This window comes from Elgaria multicarinata, chromosome 10 (assembly GCF_023053635.1).
Source record: "Elgaria multicarinata webbii isolate HBS135686 ecotype San Diego chromosome 10, rElgMul1.1.pri, whole genome shotgun sequence".
Classification (NCBI taxonomy): Eukaryota; Metazoa; Chordata; class Lepidosauria; order Squamata; family Anguidae; genus Elgaria; species Elgaria multicarinata.
The window spans coordinates 57726758-57744935 of record NC_086180.1 but is presented as its reverse complement, the minus strand read 5'-3'; the positions used below and the strand labels follow the sequence as shown (position 1 = coordinate 57744935).

At 42.3% G+C, this 18178-nt stretch overlaps 1 protein-coding gene across 4 annotated transcripts in view; it reads right to left on the bottom strand.

Annotated features, from left to right (window-relative positions):
• PDGFRA (platelet derived growth factor receptor alpha) overlaps positions 1–18178 on the bottom strand; it is a 65565-nt gene that overhangs the window by 31041 nt on the left and 16346 nt on the right. For all 4 annotated transcript variants that reach the window (XM_063135772.1, XM_063135771.1, XM_063135770.1 and 1 more), the window contains exons 2-8: positions 12942–13002; positions 10231–10545; positions 5027–5293; positions 3763–3893; positions 2779–2950; positions 2496–2685; positions 759–874 (exon numbers count right to left, since the gene is read on the bottom strand). In XM_063135772.1, the coding sequence (XP_062991842.1) occupies positions 759–874; positions 2496–2685; positions 2779–2950; positions 3763–3893; positions 5027–5293; positions 10231–10545; positions 12942–12990 (1240 nt within the window). In that variant the 5' untranslated portion in view covers positions 12991–13002. The remainder of the gene's footprint in view (positions 1–758; positions 875–2495; positions 2686–2778; positions 2951–3762; positions 3894–5026; positions 5294–10230; positions 10546–12941; positions 13003–18178) is intronic.

Sequence of the window (18178 nt, the reverse complement as noted above, 5' to 3'; positions counted from 1 at the left end):
CTTTCCAAAATCTCTTCTTTAAAACATCACTGAATAACGCTCACCAAGAGAAGTTCTCTGCTAAATGCTCATTTTGTACTGTGATCCCTTAACGCTTTAATGTACCTCTTCCTCTTTCCAAATTAAATCCATGTGGAAGGGACATTTCTGACTATCAGCCAGGCACAGCAGATGTTTAAGTATGTCAACATCTGGGGCTGAAATAATTTCCAAAGTATCTTCCATGGACAGCAGCAAGTGAGCAAGTTTGTTCCTGGGTAATTTGCCATGTTACTGACCCTGAATTTCAGAAGTACTATTCATACCATATGCTATTTCTTGAGAGAATGTAAATGCTGAATACATTAATGATGGGTGACCTTTATTTCTAAGGGCCAAAACTTAATTGTTATTTATAACAAGGGTCTACACTATATCTGAAACCATGGAAGAAATGATCTGATTCAAGCCATTTAGGCTGGAATCCAGTTAGGCTTGGTCTACACCAGCCTTCTCCAACCTGGTTCCCTCTGTATCTGTAGGGCTACAACTCCTAGAATTCCCCCAGCCAGCCAGTGGCCTTTACAGCTGAACTGGGATTTGGATGGTTTCCCTGGTCTAGCATTCTAGACTTTCTACATGCTGCACCTTGGTTGTTCATTTGCTTGATAGCCCATGGACATGACAAATTCAATTGACACCAGTCACTATAATGTCACTTCCTCTTCTAGCTCACTACTGTAATTTAATATGGATTTTTACCCATTTTACAGGTTTACCTTGTATGAGCAGAGAGAAAGTATATCTTTGAATTTCATCTTCATGCTGTGCTACAAGTGTATAGTGTCCACTGTCTTCTTCCTTGGCTCGAATTAATTTTAATATACTCTGGTACCTATAGAAAGTAGACAGAATAACAGGATCCTTTTTGTAAAACAGTGCAACAACACAATTATATTCAATAAGAACAGATAGATCTATTGGAAACCAGTGTGTGTGCAAGACAGGCTCCCTATAAAGAAATGTTAACATTGTGAAGTACCTCTTCTCCCTGATTCTAGACACATACAAATGAACAGGGAGTTAATCTTCTTCAGTGGATCTAACTTCCAGGTCATTGTGCTTAGATCAACGCAACCAAATATATCTGAGGACACTTAAATCCAATTGGAATCAATGACCCTGTTCAGATGACACCCTAAGCCACAGTGGTTAAGCATTTTGAGCTAAACATTATGGCTTAGCATGTCATGTGAACCATTCCCAACCGTGGTGGCTACATAACCAAGGTTTAAACATGCTCACTAACCATTTGCTGCAAATGGGTTTTTGGCCTACCCACAGCTTAGCATGTTGTTTAAACAAGTCTAATGACAGTCTAGGGGCATGGCTAGACAAGGGAGGTGGAGGGGGATGATCTTGCAATATGATGATTGTGAGATCATCCCCCTCGTATACACATGGCGTGCGATGTCCCAGGAGGAAGAGGACGTCACGCCCGCCATTTTTCTTTAAAGAAACAGGAGCTGGAGTGCACCAGCACTCCACCGCAAAGGTAAGTCTTTTTTTTTAAAGCCCCAACCCCGCTCCCCAATGGGCATGGAGCACTTGCAGAGCTCCGTGCCCCATGCTCAGTTCCCAGCTTCTTGCATTACTCACGAGGAGCCGGGACGAAAACGGGATGCCCGGCCGCATGTGCCATGGTCTCGGGATCATCCTGGGACCACGGGAAAAGTCGGGATAGAAGGGTAGGGAGATATCCTGGGGAAAGGGAGGGATCATCCTTCCCTGCTCCTGGGATCCCCTGTGCATCATGTGGACGCACAGGGATGATCCCGGGGCGATCCCTGGGATATCGCCTCATCTAAATATGCCCAAGTGCTCTCAGTAAAAGTGGTATGAAGCTGGAGAACATTTTGAGAAGATAAGTTCAGGTGATAATTTAGTGTAGGTGATAATTTTGTGATTCTGGAAAGAGTTGCTCTTTATTGTATCAGGTACAAGATGTAGAACTGGTGTTGTAATTGTTGTAGTGAAAGAAGCACCAAGTGACTGAGGTGAAGAAAACAGGAGAATCAGAAGAGAAAGTCAAAGTTCTAGAGAGGTTATAAGGAAGATGGGGGAATTTTCAACAGCATTGGGAGTTAGGGATGGTGAAATATTAGAAGGGGAAAAATAGGAACCTGGTTTTTGCTGGGATGTCTACTATATGAGAGGGATACCAAAGAGATAATGAATGGGCAATCGTGGCTCTGTTCTATTCAACTAATAACAGATTATTTGAATGGTATTAATGACATGACAGAATGATGGAAGTAAAAGAAAATGCTCAAAGATATAGTGGAAAATGCAGGAATGGAAGACTGAGGAATCAGCGTAGAGGCAAGTTGCACAGAACTGGTTGTGGGATGGAGGATCTCCAAAGGAGATAACAAAGTCAAAGAAGATACTTTGATGAGCAAATGAAGAATCAAATGCTAAGCATCAACAGATACAATTGCAAACATTTTCTTTACCTCGTCTCCTCGATCTGCTTGGAGCTAGTGACAATCTCTGTAAGATTCTCCATCAGAGTAACATTGTCCTTCAGCCAAAACAGTTTTGGCTCTGGGTATGCATACACATCAACTAGAAAGCTTTTAACTTTATGCAGGTTGACAGCTTCCATGTGGTTGAAATGGGGTTCCAAATGAATGAACCCTTTATCTGTGGGAGGGCAAAGGTTTTTCCGTGAGTATCTCTCAATGACAGTCAGCATGCTCAATTGGGAACAATGTGGAAATGAGAAACAGACCCTACCATGAACTGTGATGAGCACCCTTTTGGATTCTTTGTAATCTTTGGTCACATGTCGAGCTGCACATTCGTATTCTCCCGTGTCTTTCACTGAAGCATCTGGAATAGTCAAGTTGTAAACCAGCTTCTGGGTTGGATTTTTGATATCCTCTAGTGAGATTATACCTTTGTTCTTCTGCATATGGAAGGGAGCAAAACAAAAGGGGAGAGCCCCTTCTTCATTAAAGAACTCAGCTACAGAAAAACATTAGGCATCCTTTGTGTTACCTACAGAACTGTAGGTAAATGAAGGTGAAAAGGGATCTTGGTAGTCTAGGAAACTAGGATCAAAGAAATACCTTTTCATTCAAGAGGTAAAACTACTGACTTTTGTTCTGATTACCTATTCAGTTTTTAAAAAGTGAAATGGTTTTTTAACACCTCGTAGGCATGACTAATTTAGTCTGGATCCACTGGCATACTCTGACACCAGGGAGTGACTGGGCTCATCCCTTTTTGTCCTTGCAACAACTTTGTTAAAGCAGGATAAACTAAGAGTCCAATATTAGCTAGGGAGGTTGACGAGTTGAACCAAGATCTTCCTGTGCGTAATAGAGGGATCAGCCCTTCAGATGATGACTTGAAGTCATTTGTAGACAGTCATACTCTCTCACCCACAAAAGTGTAACATGTGGGCAACTCCACAAACACTCTGTTTTTGTTCTATTATGTCTTCCAGGTTCAAGGGGATGTTATAACTCCATAACTAGAGTCCCACTTCCTGTCAATCTCATATGCTACCCATCTTGTTGTAACATCTTGTAAAGCTCTGCATGTTTACTAACAAGAAAGTCTTGATTTTTTTATACTGAGTTAACACAACAAGAAACTGGTCTCTCCTCATCTGTCTTTATTCCATTTTTTTAAAAAAGGCAAAACACCAAACCACTAAAACCCCACCCACGGTCTTCTCCGGTCATTTATTCAGCAACAAAGGTAGGCATTTACCATTTTCCCTGGATAATTCCACTGTAAGTTCACCACTTCAGTATCCAAGACCACACAAGTTGCAACAATGGTTTCTCCTGTTGTATACACCGTCTTGAGGGGCTCAATGTCAACATGAAGATTGGATGTAGCTGGAAGAAGAAACAGGAAAAAAACACATTTAAGAAACATTATACATATTACCTAGATTATATTGAACAATTTATTTATTTAATTTCTATATCACCCAATAGTTGAAGCTCTCTAGGTAGTTCACAATTGCCCCTCAGTAACTGTTAAGGGAAACCTCTGCACTAAAGCACTGGAATAAGTCTATCAAAATATACCATGGGGCTTTCAGAAATCAGTGTTCAACATTTGAGATGATTCCTGTCAGGTATTCTACATTGTGAGGGATATCTTGCACGTATTTTCTTTTTTGTTCTGGTACCTCTTAAATTCCGTAACTTCACACCATGTTGCAAACAGTTGTGGCTTTGCCAAATGTAGCTCTCAAAATAAGGAATCGTCGAGTGGTAGGGTCACATCACAGGCCTCAGGAGGATGTGAAGATCTAACTATGTTAGGGTGATCATATGAAAAGGAGGCCAGGGCTCCTGTATCTTTAACAGTTGTATTGAAAAGGGAATTTCAGCAGGTGTCATTTGTATGCATCAGCACCTGGTGAAATTCCCTCTCCATCACATCAGTTAAAGCTGCAGGAGCCCTGCCCTCTTTTGTATCTGGTCACTCTAGTATAGCTCCTGCAGCTTTAACTGTTGTGATGAAGAGGGAATTTCACCAGGTTCTCCATATATACAAATGACATCTGATGAAATTCCCTTTTCTATGCAACTGTTAAAAGATACAAGAGCCCTGTCCTACTTTTCATATGGTCACCCTATAGATAGGTGACATGTACAACATGGCCCACTCCAAGCTGAAAATAGCTATCTCAATTGACTTTGGCTAGGGCAAAATGTTTTGTGTTGTTTTTTTATCAGAACGTAGCAAACTGCATGAATGTTTTCATAAACAGGTTGGAAAGAACCTGAGGTTTTCAAAAGAAAAATGAATGTGGGAGAAAGAAAAATGGTCAGATCCCTACTCCTGAGAGGCCTTTTGCAAAGTCTCTAATTTTAAGTTGACCTTACTGAAACATATCAGCAATTACACCCACCAGAGCATACAAAGAAACTTAGTTCCTTTGGTGCTATATAAATAAATAAATAAATAAATAATAACAACACTATTTGTCCCTTCCATTGTGGAAGTAAAAACATACCTTTGTAAAAATAGATGACAAATGCAGCAGTCAGAAACTCCACTGCCTTAACAGTGGTCTTGCACCTATAGGAGCCTGCAGAGAAGTTGCCAATGAATCCCTGTCTGTTGTCATAGAAGGCATACAAGACCTTCCCATTACTGTTCATTAACGTCACTTGAGCGTCAGGGTCACTTGTACGGCAAGGGATGATGGAGGACCAGTCTTCCTCAGTAATGACAATAAGCAAATCTTCAGGAGATGAAGGAACAAAGGGGACAGCCGGATCTGTAAAGAATAAGATGCTTTGATTCATCAATAGTGTTAGGGGAGTATATGCAAATGTTTTTTGGAATGGAACAGCTCCCACAGACACATCCATTTTAGCCTTCCTTTGTCTGGGCAAGCTGCGGCCATCTTGAATGCTGTCATGTGAGACCCTTCCAATCTTCTCCTAGGACCATCTATTTTATTTATTATTTACTCATTTAAAACATTTCTTAGCCGCCTTTCTGGCCAGAAGCCCTCCCAAGGCAGCTTACAACAATACATATAAACTGTATAAACATTAAAAGCAATAAAAAGCATACACAGTAAAAAAAATCAGTTAAAAACAATAAAAGCTAACAGTAAAAATGAACAATAAAATCATCAAGAACAACAAGGGCAATAGCAGCAAAACCATACTCATTTATGAGAAGGTCATGGTAAAATAAAACCTTTTTAAGGCCTTCTTAAAAGCCTGCAAAGATGGTGCACTGCAGACCTCCAATGGGAGTTTGTTCCACAGGGGTGGGGCCACTGCTGAGAAGGCCCTCTCCCTTGTGGACACACACCTAATTTCTCTCACTGGTGGGCAGATGAGAAGGGCTTCTCTTTCTGGGCAGGCTGATATGGGTGAAGGTGGTCCTTCAAGTAACTTGGTCCCATTAAATTCTTCCTCAGGTCTTTGGCATACACCAGGGCCGGCTCTACTATTAGTCAGAGTGAGGCAGCTGTTTCAGGTGGCCTATGTTGGGGGTAATGCAGAATGGCAGCCAGGTGTTGGACAACACAACTGGAGGTGCTACACAGCTTGCCCTCCACTCCCCTAAACTAGCCTGGTGCCTTCAGATGTGAGGGATGCTGTTGAAATAAGATTCACTCAGCTTCTGTACCATCTTGTCCTTCACCTCAAGCACCAAAATGTCTTCTCTCAAGGGAAAACAGGAACAGGGCACCATGTAGAAAGACCCCTGGAAAATGGGCTTCCAGATGAACCTATAGGAGATACAGGAGGAGGGCAACTGGAATGGCTCAGCCATGTTGGAGCATGTTTAGACCCACAGCTGCTTTCCTGGGGAGGGGACAGTTATAACAGTGGTGTCAATAAGCAGCTCTACACTCTGCTCTTCATAGACATAGGGTTAGAATTGCCAGTTTGTATCATTTTAGGGCTGCATTACACAACACACTATAGTGTAAGCTTCATTAAAAACAATGGGGCTTGCTTACTTCTGAGAAAATTTACATAGGTTTATTTATTTATTTATTTATTTTAAAGATTTTTTTAAAAAATCCATTTTTCAGAATACACTGCCATCACCCTTACAATGCTACAAAAACAGGGCAATGAAACGTACACAAAAGCAAGTCGTAGTAGGAAATGATTTTTATGTACGAAATGTGGTGTAGGCTGCTTTTCTCACCTCTCTCTGTAGGGGAAGCTGCACGTGACAAAATTCTCTCTTACACAAGCATTAAAGTCAGTCCTGCTTTTCCTTTATTCACCTTACCAGTAAGTAACAGTTCAAAATATTATCATGTAAAACACAAAGAGAATATTATAATGTAGTACACAAAGACAAAATAAATATGCTGCCAACTGATCAGTCATGCTTTTAAAAAAAAATCCCAGAGGAGCAATGTTGAATTGCTGCTTTCATAACTGATGGCAAAGGTGCCTTTTTGTCTTGAACACCTGTTTTCCTGTCATCTTGTGAATGTGATGGTAATGGTGTGTAACATGTAGAAGCACATTTTTTTAAAAAAAATTCAAATAGTAGTTCCTAACAATAGCTTGGTTCACACATAATGCTATCCCATGATTTGGGCTGTTGAATTCTGAGTTGTTGTGATGTCTGAACACTGCCGCACTCACAAACCATGGCTTGTTTACCATGAACAACCGAGAAACAGAACCCATGGTTTGTTGTTAGTTTGTGAACTTTGGGTTGCGGGCTATTTCTACGTGAGAACTTCGAACCATGTTGTTGTTTTTTTGTCAGACTACAGAGGTGGCAGGAAAGACTGGTTAAAATCCTCCAGCTACTCTACAAGATTACAACAGGGAGGAAGCAGGCGAAGGAGGAGCGAAACGAACAACCCAAGAGTTCAGAAAACAAACCAGTTTGTTTGATTGTCTGCCAGACAAACCTTGGGTATGACAACAAACCATGGGTTAAATAAACCATGGGTTGGTGTTATGTGCAATATGTCAGTCTTCTGTTTTTTAAAAAAAAAATCCAAAGATGTGGTAGACGACGTGTTCCTGCAAACTGGTGCCAACTTAATCATATACATTATCAATAATTTTTCTCCATCTGTACCACTGAATTGTATCACATCTGGATTCAATTTTTGCAGTGTGGCCTCTCCTGCAGTAGAAAACACTGGGTGTGGCACTTTTAGAGGGCAAAAATGTGAGCATCTGGACATGGGCAATGCAGGAGGGTGAAATACATCCTTCAGGCCAGGAAAGGATGAAAAAATATGTTTTCCTTCTAAAAATTATATGTCTCTTCCAAACATAGCAGTAGTTGATGTTTTCAATTCCAGGTCATAGGCATCATATGGAAAACTGCGTGCATTCTGCAATTCCAGAGGAGCACAAAAATACCAGATAACGAAGAGTCGGAAGCGACTGAACGAATAAACAACAAAAAAGTGTTCCATATGCAGGAGAATTCCAGTTTATTCCTTTTTTGTCCATATGACTGCAAATGTGCACACATTCTTGTATCTTTGCTGCAAAAAGTGTTAGTATTTACATAATACTGTTTTTGCCTGTCATGAAGCAGCTGAATGAGGATACCAAAGCCACAAGAACATAAAAACTGATTTTCTGGAACAAGCTTCCCTAGTCCAGCCTCCTGTTCCCTAGACTATCCAGCCAAGGGCAGTTTTGAGGCATACTTGAAAGTATGTAGGAAATGCCTCAAAAGCCAGATGAGGTGCTGAATTAGATTTTGAGTCTGTGCCAGAAGGCAGAATTTTAGTGCCCTGTGCTAAGGCTGAGTGAAAAATGCCTCCCAGCTGCAAATTTGGGGGGGGGGCATTTTACCCAGTTTTGGGGTGAGTGCTATATTCTTGAGGGGAAGAAATTCCTTGTTACCTCCTGGAGCTGCTGCCAGCAGCATATCATCATGTAGCATTACTCCCAGAATCTTTGGGGAAAGGAAAATGGTGGCAGGCAGGCAACAACCAGGAGGCGTTCTGGTGGCTGCATGTTTCAACCACCCACACCACTTCCCCCTACGCCCTGCCCCCAAAATTGAAAGGGGTCAACCACCCTTTCAGTCATTCCCAAAATTCGAACCCAAAGTTGGATAACATTTGGCTCAGCAACAGCACCCTGTATAGCTGGTGCTTTTTCCAGAAAGAGAACAAATTCATCCAACATTAAAGATGTAGAATAAGAGAAAATTATTCAGATTTAATCAATTTCAGTAGTTCAGAATCCAGCTTTTCTTTGGGGGGGGGAGGGAAATACATCGTCATTGAATGTATTGATTTATTTTTCTTCAAGTGCAGGGTATGTATAGCCTTGCTAATAGGGAATTCATATTAAGCATCAAAAGAGGAAGAAACCGCATGCCACAGGCTTTCAGGCTTTTGTAGTAAAACAGTCTTATGTTTAAAAAACCCCGTTCTTACAGTATTAAAACCTAGGTTGTAAAAATAAAGACATTTCTGCTGCAAGGATGGGATGTCTTCTATCAAGTTTGATAGCGGGGGGAAATAGAATATATGGAAGTCAGAACCCAGCCAACAGAAGAATTTGTAATGCACACTGTGAGACCTTGTAACAATCACTCAAACATAGCAGCATATAAACTTGCATTCCATGAACTCAGTACATTTGCTTTCCCCCCACAAAGGGGGTTCTCATAGCTCCCCCTTCCTCTCTCACCCCCTGCTCCTCTTGCTTTGGAAGGGATTCAGAGTATGGAGTTTAAAAACCTTCTGCTTTTAATAAAGAAAATGGTTTCCACCTGTGCTTTCAAAAGTCCTACAGAGAAATTTATGGCTTCCATATATATGGTGGAAAGAGGCATTTTCATTAGATAATAAAAAACAAAAATAAACAACTTAAGTTCTGCAACTCGGGTAGCTTGTACTTTGGTCCATGAGGAAAGTCTCAAACAAAGGGTACTAGTGGAAGGAACTAGTTGGACAAGTAGAATGCCATGCTGGTGGGTTAATAAGTCAAAGTATATCTACTCCATTAAGCAATGGTACAAACTGCAGTATGGATTTAGCCTATGGTTTGATAAAGACAGGGGCTCTTCATGACAGGATCAAGCTTTAGGTGTCTCTGTCCGTCATATCAATCATGACTCAAAGTGAGGGGAGAACTGAGAGAGTTGTGAAACTGAGAAGACACGCATAGCCAACTCTTCAATATGAAGCAAAGAAACGTTAGTTCAATCTCTGCAAGAAGTCTTCAACAATCAAAGAGAATGTTTTGTCCATTCTGTCTGAAATTTGGCTGGTCTGAGGCCTTCGGAGCTAGCGGCGGGAGAAGGCCCACAACTTCCACAACCTTTGCACGGAAAATGCAATACGGTAGTTAGGAAAAGGAGAAATGCAGCTCAACCTCCCATTTAAACTGAGGGAAAACATACAAAATATGGGTCTTTCTAAGTTGGCCATAAAATGGCATAATATGGTAAACCTGTATGTAATTTGGAAGATGAGGAGGGGACCACTTTCAGCCATTTGCTCTCCTCCCTGCAAATCTTCTCTGGAGGTTTTAGAGCAAATTTTGAAGGTGCAGAAGGATGTAGGGAAGAGGGGGAAATCACAGGAAACTGTCCCTCTCCATTCTGCTGATGGAAACCTTCTACTGGTGGAGGGAACTAGTTGGCTTTAAACACTGTGAACTTTGGTCTGCTAGAAGAACTGAGACCATCATGCTCCCTCATGGTAGCCCACCCTATATACAATTAAATAAATCAACTCACCTGGCACATAGACATAGATGTCCTTCCCCTCAACCTCACCATCTTCCTCTTGAGAATGATTGTAGTAACATGTATACAATCCAGTGTGAGAAGCGGAAGCATTTGCCACCTCAAGCACAGTCACAAAAAGGCCACTGTTGTTCTCTTCGTTCCTGATGACTACGGTGTGGTTGCCTTCGACTATTGGATGTTGCCAGCTTACTTCGCTGTCTCCAAAACATGTTAGGGTGAAGAGGGAATTCAGCTGCACCACCATTTCATCTTTCTTGGGATAAATCGTGGGAAGCGAAGACTGGCAAGAGGCTAACCATGGCCCTGTGAAAAGAAAAATGCAACACGTTACCAGGAAGAACATTTTAACCTCACCATTCGGGAGGAAATTATTATCAGCTCATTTTGACTACTGGCCATTTCCAGGAAGAGGCAAAGTCTGTGCTTTTAAGTCAGAAGACCACATCTGGAATTAAGAGATACCAGGGAGCAGAGATAGGGAACCTACTTGGAGACCATGAGAGTGAGCTTAAAGACTCATTCTATGACTGGCTCCTTTTGTATGATTCAGCCACATGGATTCCTCTAAAGATGAGTTCTTTAAACACACACACACACATCATATTATTTGACTACCAAGAGGCTCACTAGTTGTGGGAATATGTGTGGGCAAGTGAGTCCTTGAATAACAAGCAAAAAGCTTCACTCATGGGGGTGTAATGGAATTCTTCTCATATATAGAAGGCTACAGGTGGACCAAAGCAAGGGGTTATTTCAGTGTAGGCCCAGGTAGGCTGACCCAATCCAGCACTGTTCCAAGGCAGGCCTGATCCTACCAGTGGAAGCCAGTGGCTCATATATCAGTAACATGATGGTGAATCTGCCTGGTGGGTTTCACTCAGAACCAGTCAGAACTCCAAAGGAGCTAACCAAATTGCTGACCCCCATAGGTTCAGAACCTTAGATAGCTGCTTTAGAGTTCTGACTGAAACCCAGAAGGGATTCAGTGCCCCACTGACACAGGAGCCACCAGTCTCCACTGTCCCCTACCCACCATTTTTTGTCAGTGCTGCTTCCTTTTATTGGAAAATGAAAAGACACAACTAGTATGAAGATCAGACACTAATATTTCTCCTTTTCATCCCACTATTTCATATATTTTTCTGGTGCTATTCTTCCTCACTGCTCCAGGCTTTTACTCTCAATCTGCCACCCTGCAGTTCGCTCTCTTGCTCTCTCTTTGATTTCCCCACCACCACCCCAGTGAAGTTTGTTTCTTGCCTTGGGCTGTTTGTATTTTACTAGGCTCTCTGGTGTGTTACAGCATAAAACCATCTTTCTACAGAAGAGGCTGAGTTTCAAAACACAAAGTCAGGAAAAGCAGAGCAGGGAGACCCAGAACTTACAGTCACCTGATGGTGGATGTAGCTCACTGCACACCGTCTTTTTGATATTGTTGTAATCTATTATTATTATTATTATTATTATTATTATTATTATTATTATTATCAATTTATACTCCTCCTATATACAGAATATTTTGGCATGATGAGCAATAAGCTGGCAGTCACTTGCCTCCTCTCATTTACGCCTTTCCCATCAACTCCAGGCTGATCAACCCTGAACTCTACTTCAACTGCTGGCTCCTTGCAGAGCAGCATAGGTGACTTGACAGGCAAGTGAAGTCATGGAAGGAGGTTAAATATGATGGTGAGCTTAATGTGTTCCAGAGCCAGCTTTGGTAGCAGCAGGTTTGGGATATTAAGATTTGTGTTTGGCTGTTCCCCCCTCCCCCACACTGCAATATTTATTACAAGTAGTTTTGAAGAATTCAATAATAATACTTGTTTACGCACAAGTTTTCTTGGGATCTGTTTACAGTTCCCCTCCCCCAAACGTAGCTTTTTTGCCTGTTTAAACTTTTAAAAAACGGTATCGTAATTATCCCTTTCTAAAAATGTATGTAGCAGTAATGCCAAATGTGGAGAATTATATGCTGATTGATGATTTGTTAAAGTAAGTGTCTGGTGGGCGCACTCCTGCCAACACATGTTTTTAGTAAGAATAAGAAGCGATCTTTCATATTTCGATTTCACTTTTGCAAACTGTTGTTCTTCCTATGCTGCAAGCGTCAAAATCAAAATCCTGCTGTACCATCTTTCCCACAGCCAGGGGACTGCCAGCCTCTCCCTGCTCACCCCCAAGAAACCTACCACCAGTATGTGTCATACACAGATCAAGGGCCTAGAAATCATAACAAATTTAACTCCTCGGCCAAACTTCGGTTATTCGCTTCCTTTTTCTTCAAGTGTCCTGGTGGTAACTCTCCTCCTGCCTTGGGCAGCAAAGTACATGAAATTCCAGGAAGTTCAGATCATGTGTTTATTTTTTGTCTTTGGGACTGAATAGAGCATGCTGAACACCCTTGAGGATTTGCACCTATTATCTCTTTCCTGGGATGAGAAATAATGGAACAGGATGAGAGGAATCAGCTTCATGACTCCTGACTTGCTTGAAATCAGGGGATCATAATGTTCTGAGTACTGTTGAGGACATGCATCTATTTCTAATGGTCTTTTCATGTTTAAAATCACAGTACATCAGAGAGGTCAAGTTGCCGTAGTACTTTGCCTTAACTGGTCTACGGATAAGGCCACCTGCTCCCCCTGCTGAGGAATGCTGAACTTGGCAAAACAAATTCAAAGGGAGATGGATATTACCTGTCAGAAGGCAGCCCAGGATAAGGAACGTCCTTCGGGAAGGACCCATGGTGATGGTCAGCTGAAACCAGAACAGGAAATAAAGAAAAGCCATGATTAGTGAGCGAATATATAGAAAATGACAACAGTCCATCTGCAATGCACATTAGCACATTAGAAATATGCGCTGCTGACATGAATGGTTCTATGCTGTCAAGAATGACAAATAATCCTGGGTACCTCCAACCTGTTCATCTTTACATTCAAATCCATATTACCATTCACCAGGGATGCCATTTGGCAGGAGCACAAAGTGTTTCAGGCTGCATCAAATCAGTCCATATATGTCTGGTTACTATGGGGTATGGAAGAATAGCTGCAACAAAAGCCCTTAACAACAGACGGCATAATCTCATGCATATGGACTCAGAAAACAAGTTTCTTCTGAGTTAAATGCAGGGTGTCCACTTACGCATCTCCAAAAAAGAGGAAATCGTCACCAGTAAAAAGGACAAAAGAGGATAGGAATCTACATAAAATCTGCCTATGTGCCATGATTCTAAGCCCATCCACTGAGATTGTAGGGAAAAAATATTGATAACCTTTTACTTGAGAGGTGCTGAACATAGACTACCTAGAAGCATAGATTCCTGCTATACCTTTCATCAATACCCCTCAAGATTGCTCCCCACAATAGTAGATGAATCCACTAGAGATAAGTACTAGAATGATTGACTTCACTCAAACTCACAAACTCAATGAAACACAGCTTTAAAATATGTATTAAAACAATTTAAGGAAGTTAAACAGACACAAGAACCTCCATTCAGCAAAGCAAATTAAAAGAATATATGCACAAGTCCGGCAGATTTCTGGAGAACAAGATCTTTGCTAAGACCACCCCCCACCAATGAGAACACCAGTGTTGGACCCTTCCTCCTTCTCAAGTAAGGCCATGGTCTTAGGCCCAGCAACTAGGCTCAAGCCAATGCTGAAAAGTCAGCTTAGGTCTTGATGGTTTTTGAGAGAAGAAAGAAGAGTCTCTGTATACTCAAAAATTCTGCATCACTCATACTGACTCTGCAAAGGAGCTCTTCTTCGCAGAGGGATTTTTCATTTCTCCCAGGCAAAACTAAGGAGTCACTGAGGCCTACATGTTAGGCTCAGAGCAACATCCTGGATGTCATGCCTGAGGGAAACTCTTATAACCCCATTTTTACATGTATTCAGTAAAATTTCAAATGGAGAAAAAATCCTTCGAGATGTGAGACAGTAAAGACATCTGCCATGCAATCCAGAAAGCTTTATTCAGTAAATAGACGTCTCTTTACACCAGAAGTGAGCGTGAATGCTAAGAGCTATCCTCTAAGCTTCATTAGTGTAACAAAGTAAGGCAGTTGCCTATCTGGTAAATGGATAGTTTCCCCACAGTGCCCAACTCACTTTTACCGAACCCCTCCTTCAAGGAGGGTCTTCAAGTTGTAACTTCTGGCGAGTGACTAACCTAGCAGACCGCCTCCCACCTCTTCTCAACTCCACCCACTTCACCCTGCAACGGACTTTGGGATCTGTCAATTCTGATGTTCCCTCCCCCTCCAATAAAGACTGAGTTTCCAGGGGTGGGGGGTCTCTGAGCCTGGGCCTCCTGTCCGATAAGCTCCTGGAAAGATTCCTCCTTGACTCCTGGAGAATCTTGGAGAATTTCCTCCCCGCTTACTGTCTGGGCTAGCCTGCTGCTGCTTCTGGCTCCGAGTCTGATTCAGGATACACACCAGGGAGACCAGGCCTGATCCCGACAGTATGTTAGTTAAATGTACAGATGCTAATATAGAAATAACGCCTATAAATGAAATTAAACTCAGACCACAGTGGGGAAGAGTGGGACCAGGTGACCTGTGTGCCTGCTCAGTCTGCTGTCCAGATACTAACCATTGGTGGACAACTCCAGGCAGGGGCAGTATTAATGTTAGGCATGATTGGGCACCTGCTAAGGGCTCACACTCCAGCAGGGGCCCATTGATGTTGCTCCTCCTCTTCACCATTGCAACGGCTTGTCCGTCTGTCTCCTGCTCTGGCTCAGACAACGGTGGCACTGAGAAGGAGGAGCAGTAGATGCCACTGCGTACTTGTTCACTTCTTTTGCCTGTCAAGCAAACAAGTAGTAATGACGAGGAGAAAGAAGATGAGGAGCAACAGCAGCTGGTGAGAATTGGTGATGAGAAAATGAGGGAGGGGTCTCATTGAGGGTGTCTTGTTCAAAGGTCCTCAAAAATCTGCAGCGGGCGCTGTTTCAAGGCCTCTGCTCTTTCTTATTATTGTCCTTTATCTTTAAACCAGATGGACTCAAATAGAAGATGCCTTCAAATACAGGTCTGTCCTCTGACAGTCCTCAGAGCTTGCCCTCTGTAAAGTTGGGTGTAAGATCATCACAGTTGAACAGGATTTGTTCTCTAGTCAATGAGCATAGGGCTGCAGCTTGAATGCTTTTACAGGCATGCCTCTGAACCTTGCTGTGAATTATGCCGCCTGTCTCTTTGTCTGCCTGATAGCAGAAATGATGCACCGACACTCCCGGTTCTCAAATTCACGGTATGCTCAGAGGGTCTCGGAAAATGCTAACTTTATAAATGCAGTGTTTGAACTAAGGTCTGGAGGACAGGCGAGAAGAGGTTACATGCTCTTCTAGAGGGCATCAGTATTGGGAAGGAGGAAAAGTTTTAAAAAGACACCCAGATGTCAATGAGCCTATTCCAAACACAGCGCCCATTTAGTGATGCTCTCCTCCAAAATTCCTTTCGTAGCATTGAGAATGTTAACCTCAAGCTGCAGGAATTTCTTATGAAAATAGACCAAAATAAATACAGCCCTTGCTTTGGCCCAGCCCTCTGTTCAGGGCTGAAAACTCAGAGTTCTTCGTTGCTTATAACAACTAAGGCTGCAATCCTTTGTATACATACGCACACACCTGGGAGTAAGCACAATTGAACACAGTGGGACTACTTCTGATGTAAACGCTCAGAGGACTGAGATGCATATTAGTCCATTGACAGTATTTGGGGCAGGGAGGAGGAGGGGGAGAAGTGATCATTGTTTGGCATTACAGATTTTATAAATATTTTCAAATGCATTTATATCGGGAAACAAAAAAAGTCTTGATCATCTAAACATATGCTGAAACTCTCTTGCTAGACTCAAGAAGGAATACAAGACTATGGCTACTAGTTCTGATGGCTATGAGCTACCTCCAGTAGCAGAGGTACTAAACCTATGTACACCATTTGCTGGGGAACATGGGCAGGAGGGTGCCTTTGCACCGTGTCCTGCTTGTGGGTCCTTGGTCAACAGCCGGTTGGCCACTGTGTGAATGGAGTGCTGGACTAGATGGACCCTTGGTCTGATCTGGCAGGACTCTTCTTACGTTCTCATGTTTAGATCCTATTTCATTTGCTTGAGAGTGAAACAAGTAATCCATTATCACTATCATTGCACTGTCTCTTAGGTTTTGCTGAATGAATTGCCATAAATCAATGGATACCTCTCAAGGACTAGAACAAGTAACCTTTTCTCTATGTGCCATGTGTAATTTACAGTCTGGGGAAGCCTTTTCCAACGTCAGGTCCCCAGTTGTCATTGGACTACGATGCCCATCATCCCAAGAGAGCATGGTAGTTGTTGAGGGATAGTCCAAGAACATCTGAGGGCCCCAAGGTTGGGAAAGGCTTGAACAAGATAATGAAACTGCACACCTCCTCATACCAGTCCAAAGGTAAAAAAAAAATTAAGGTGCAATCCTATGCATGTTTAGAAAGAGAGAGAAAAGGCCTACAACTCCCAGTATGACTGGCTGGTGTATGTTGGGAGTTCTAGGCCTTTTTTCTGGTTAAACATGCATAGGATTGCACCCTAAATCTATTTTCGTGACGCCAAAAGGAACCTTGAATGTGGCTTCAGTGGAGGCTGTGTGGGTTGGAGAACATGAATGAGGCAGACCCACAGGACCATTATGGTTCTGGCTGCACTAGCAAGCTGACATAAATCTGTGGCACCGAATACATGCCAGTGCACTGCTAGCTGCAGCTGAAACAAATTTTGTCCTAAATATTTTCCCATCTTAGAAGGAACCCATAGCTCAGTGGTAGGACACACATGGTTTCCATGCTCACAATCCCAGGATCATTCTCTGGCATCTCCAGATAAAAGTCTCAGGTTGCAATTGATGGAAAAGGCCTTTATCTGGCCTAGGTGGACAAATGGCCTGAGCTGGTATGCAGCAGCATCCTTCATTCTGCAAAATTCCCCTTTGCAAAATCCAGTGTCAGACACTAGACTAGGGTGATCAACTGTCAGGATTTCCCCGGATTTGTCCTGGTTTTTGTTCTTTCCATGGTGTCAGGGGGGATTTTCTATAATTTTCAATAATGTCCTGGAATGACACACCTTCCTCTTTAAGGCTGCCATTAGCATGGCAGGAGGGAGTGACATGCTTTCTTGAGGCACATCATTCCCCCACCCCGAGCTCCAATTGAGGTCTTAAAGGGGAAAGTGGGTCATTCGTGGACATTATAGAAAAGGCCCCAATTGGAGTGGATGGTGGTGGTGCAGAATGAAATCCTTTCCCCTCCTCCACTCCAATCGGGTTCTTTAAGGTGGCGGGGGAATAAAGTACTTTCTGCAGGACTCAGAAAGCTGCTTCCCCCCACACACACTAGGTGTCCTCTTTTTTGGTTTCCCAAATATGGTCACCCTACACTAGACTGGTTTCAGCAAATGACTTTGATAGTATTTAATACATATGTCACTTGTGGGCCACATATGGCCTGCCTTGGCCTTCTTTGTGTCTCCAACTCATTTTTTTTGTGAACCGCCCACAGAGCTTCGGCTATAGGGCGGTATAAAAATGTAATAAATAAATAAATATAAAATAAATAAATAAATCATCATCTTAAAAAGCAGAGGTGATTTTTTTCAACATGTTTAGTATTGCATCTAGTTTGGCTCTCAGCAAGAGAGCCTTGCCAAAGATCCCCTAGTGAAGGGATGAACAACTTGTGTTCTTCCAGAAATTGGACTTTAACTCCCATTATCCCCAGAGAGCACAGTGGTGGTGAGCGATGATGGGACTTTTAGTCCAACAACATTTGAACATCTGGAAAGTCACAAGTTGCTGATCCCTGCCCTAATGCATTCATGACAAAGGCAGATTTAAATTGGAGACTTCCTGATTCATAGACCAGCCCACTAAGGTTTTTCTATACAAA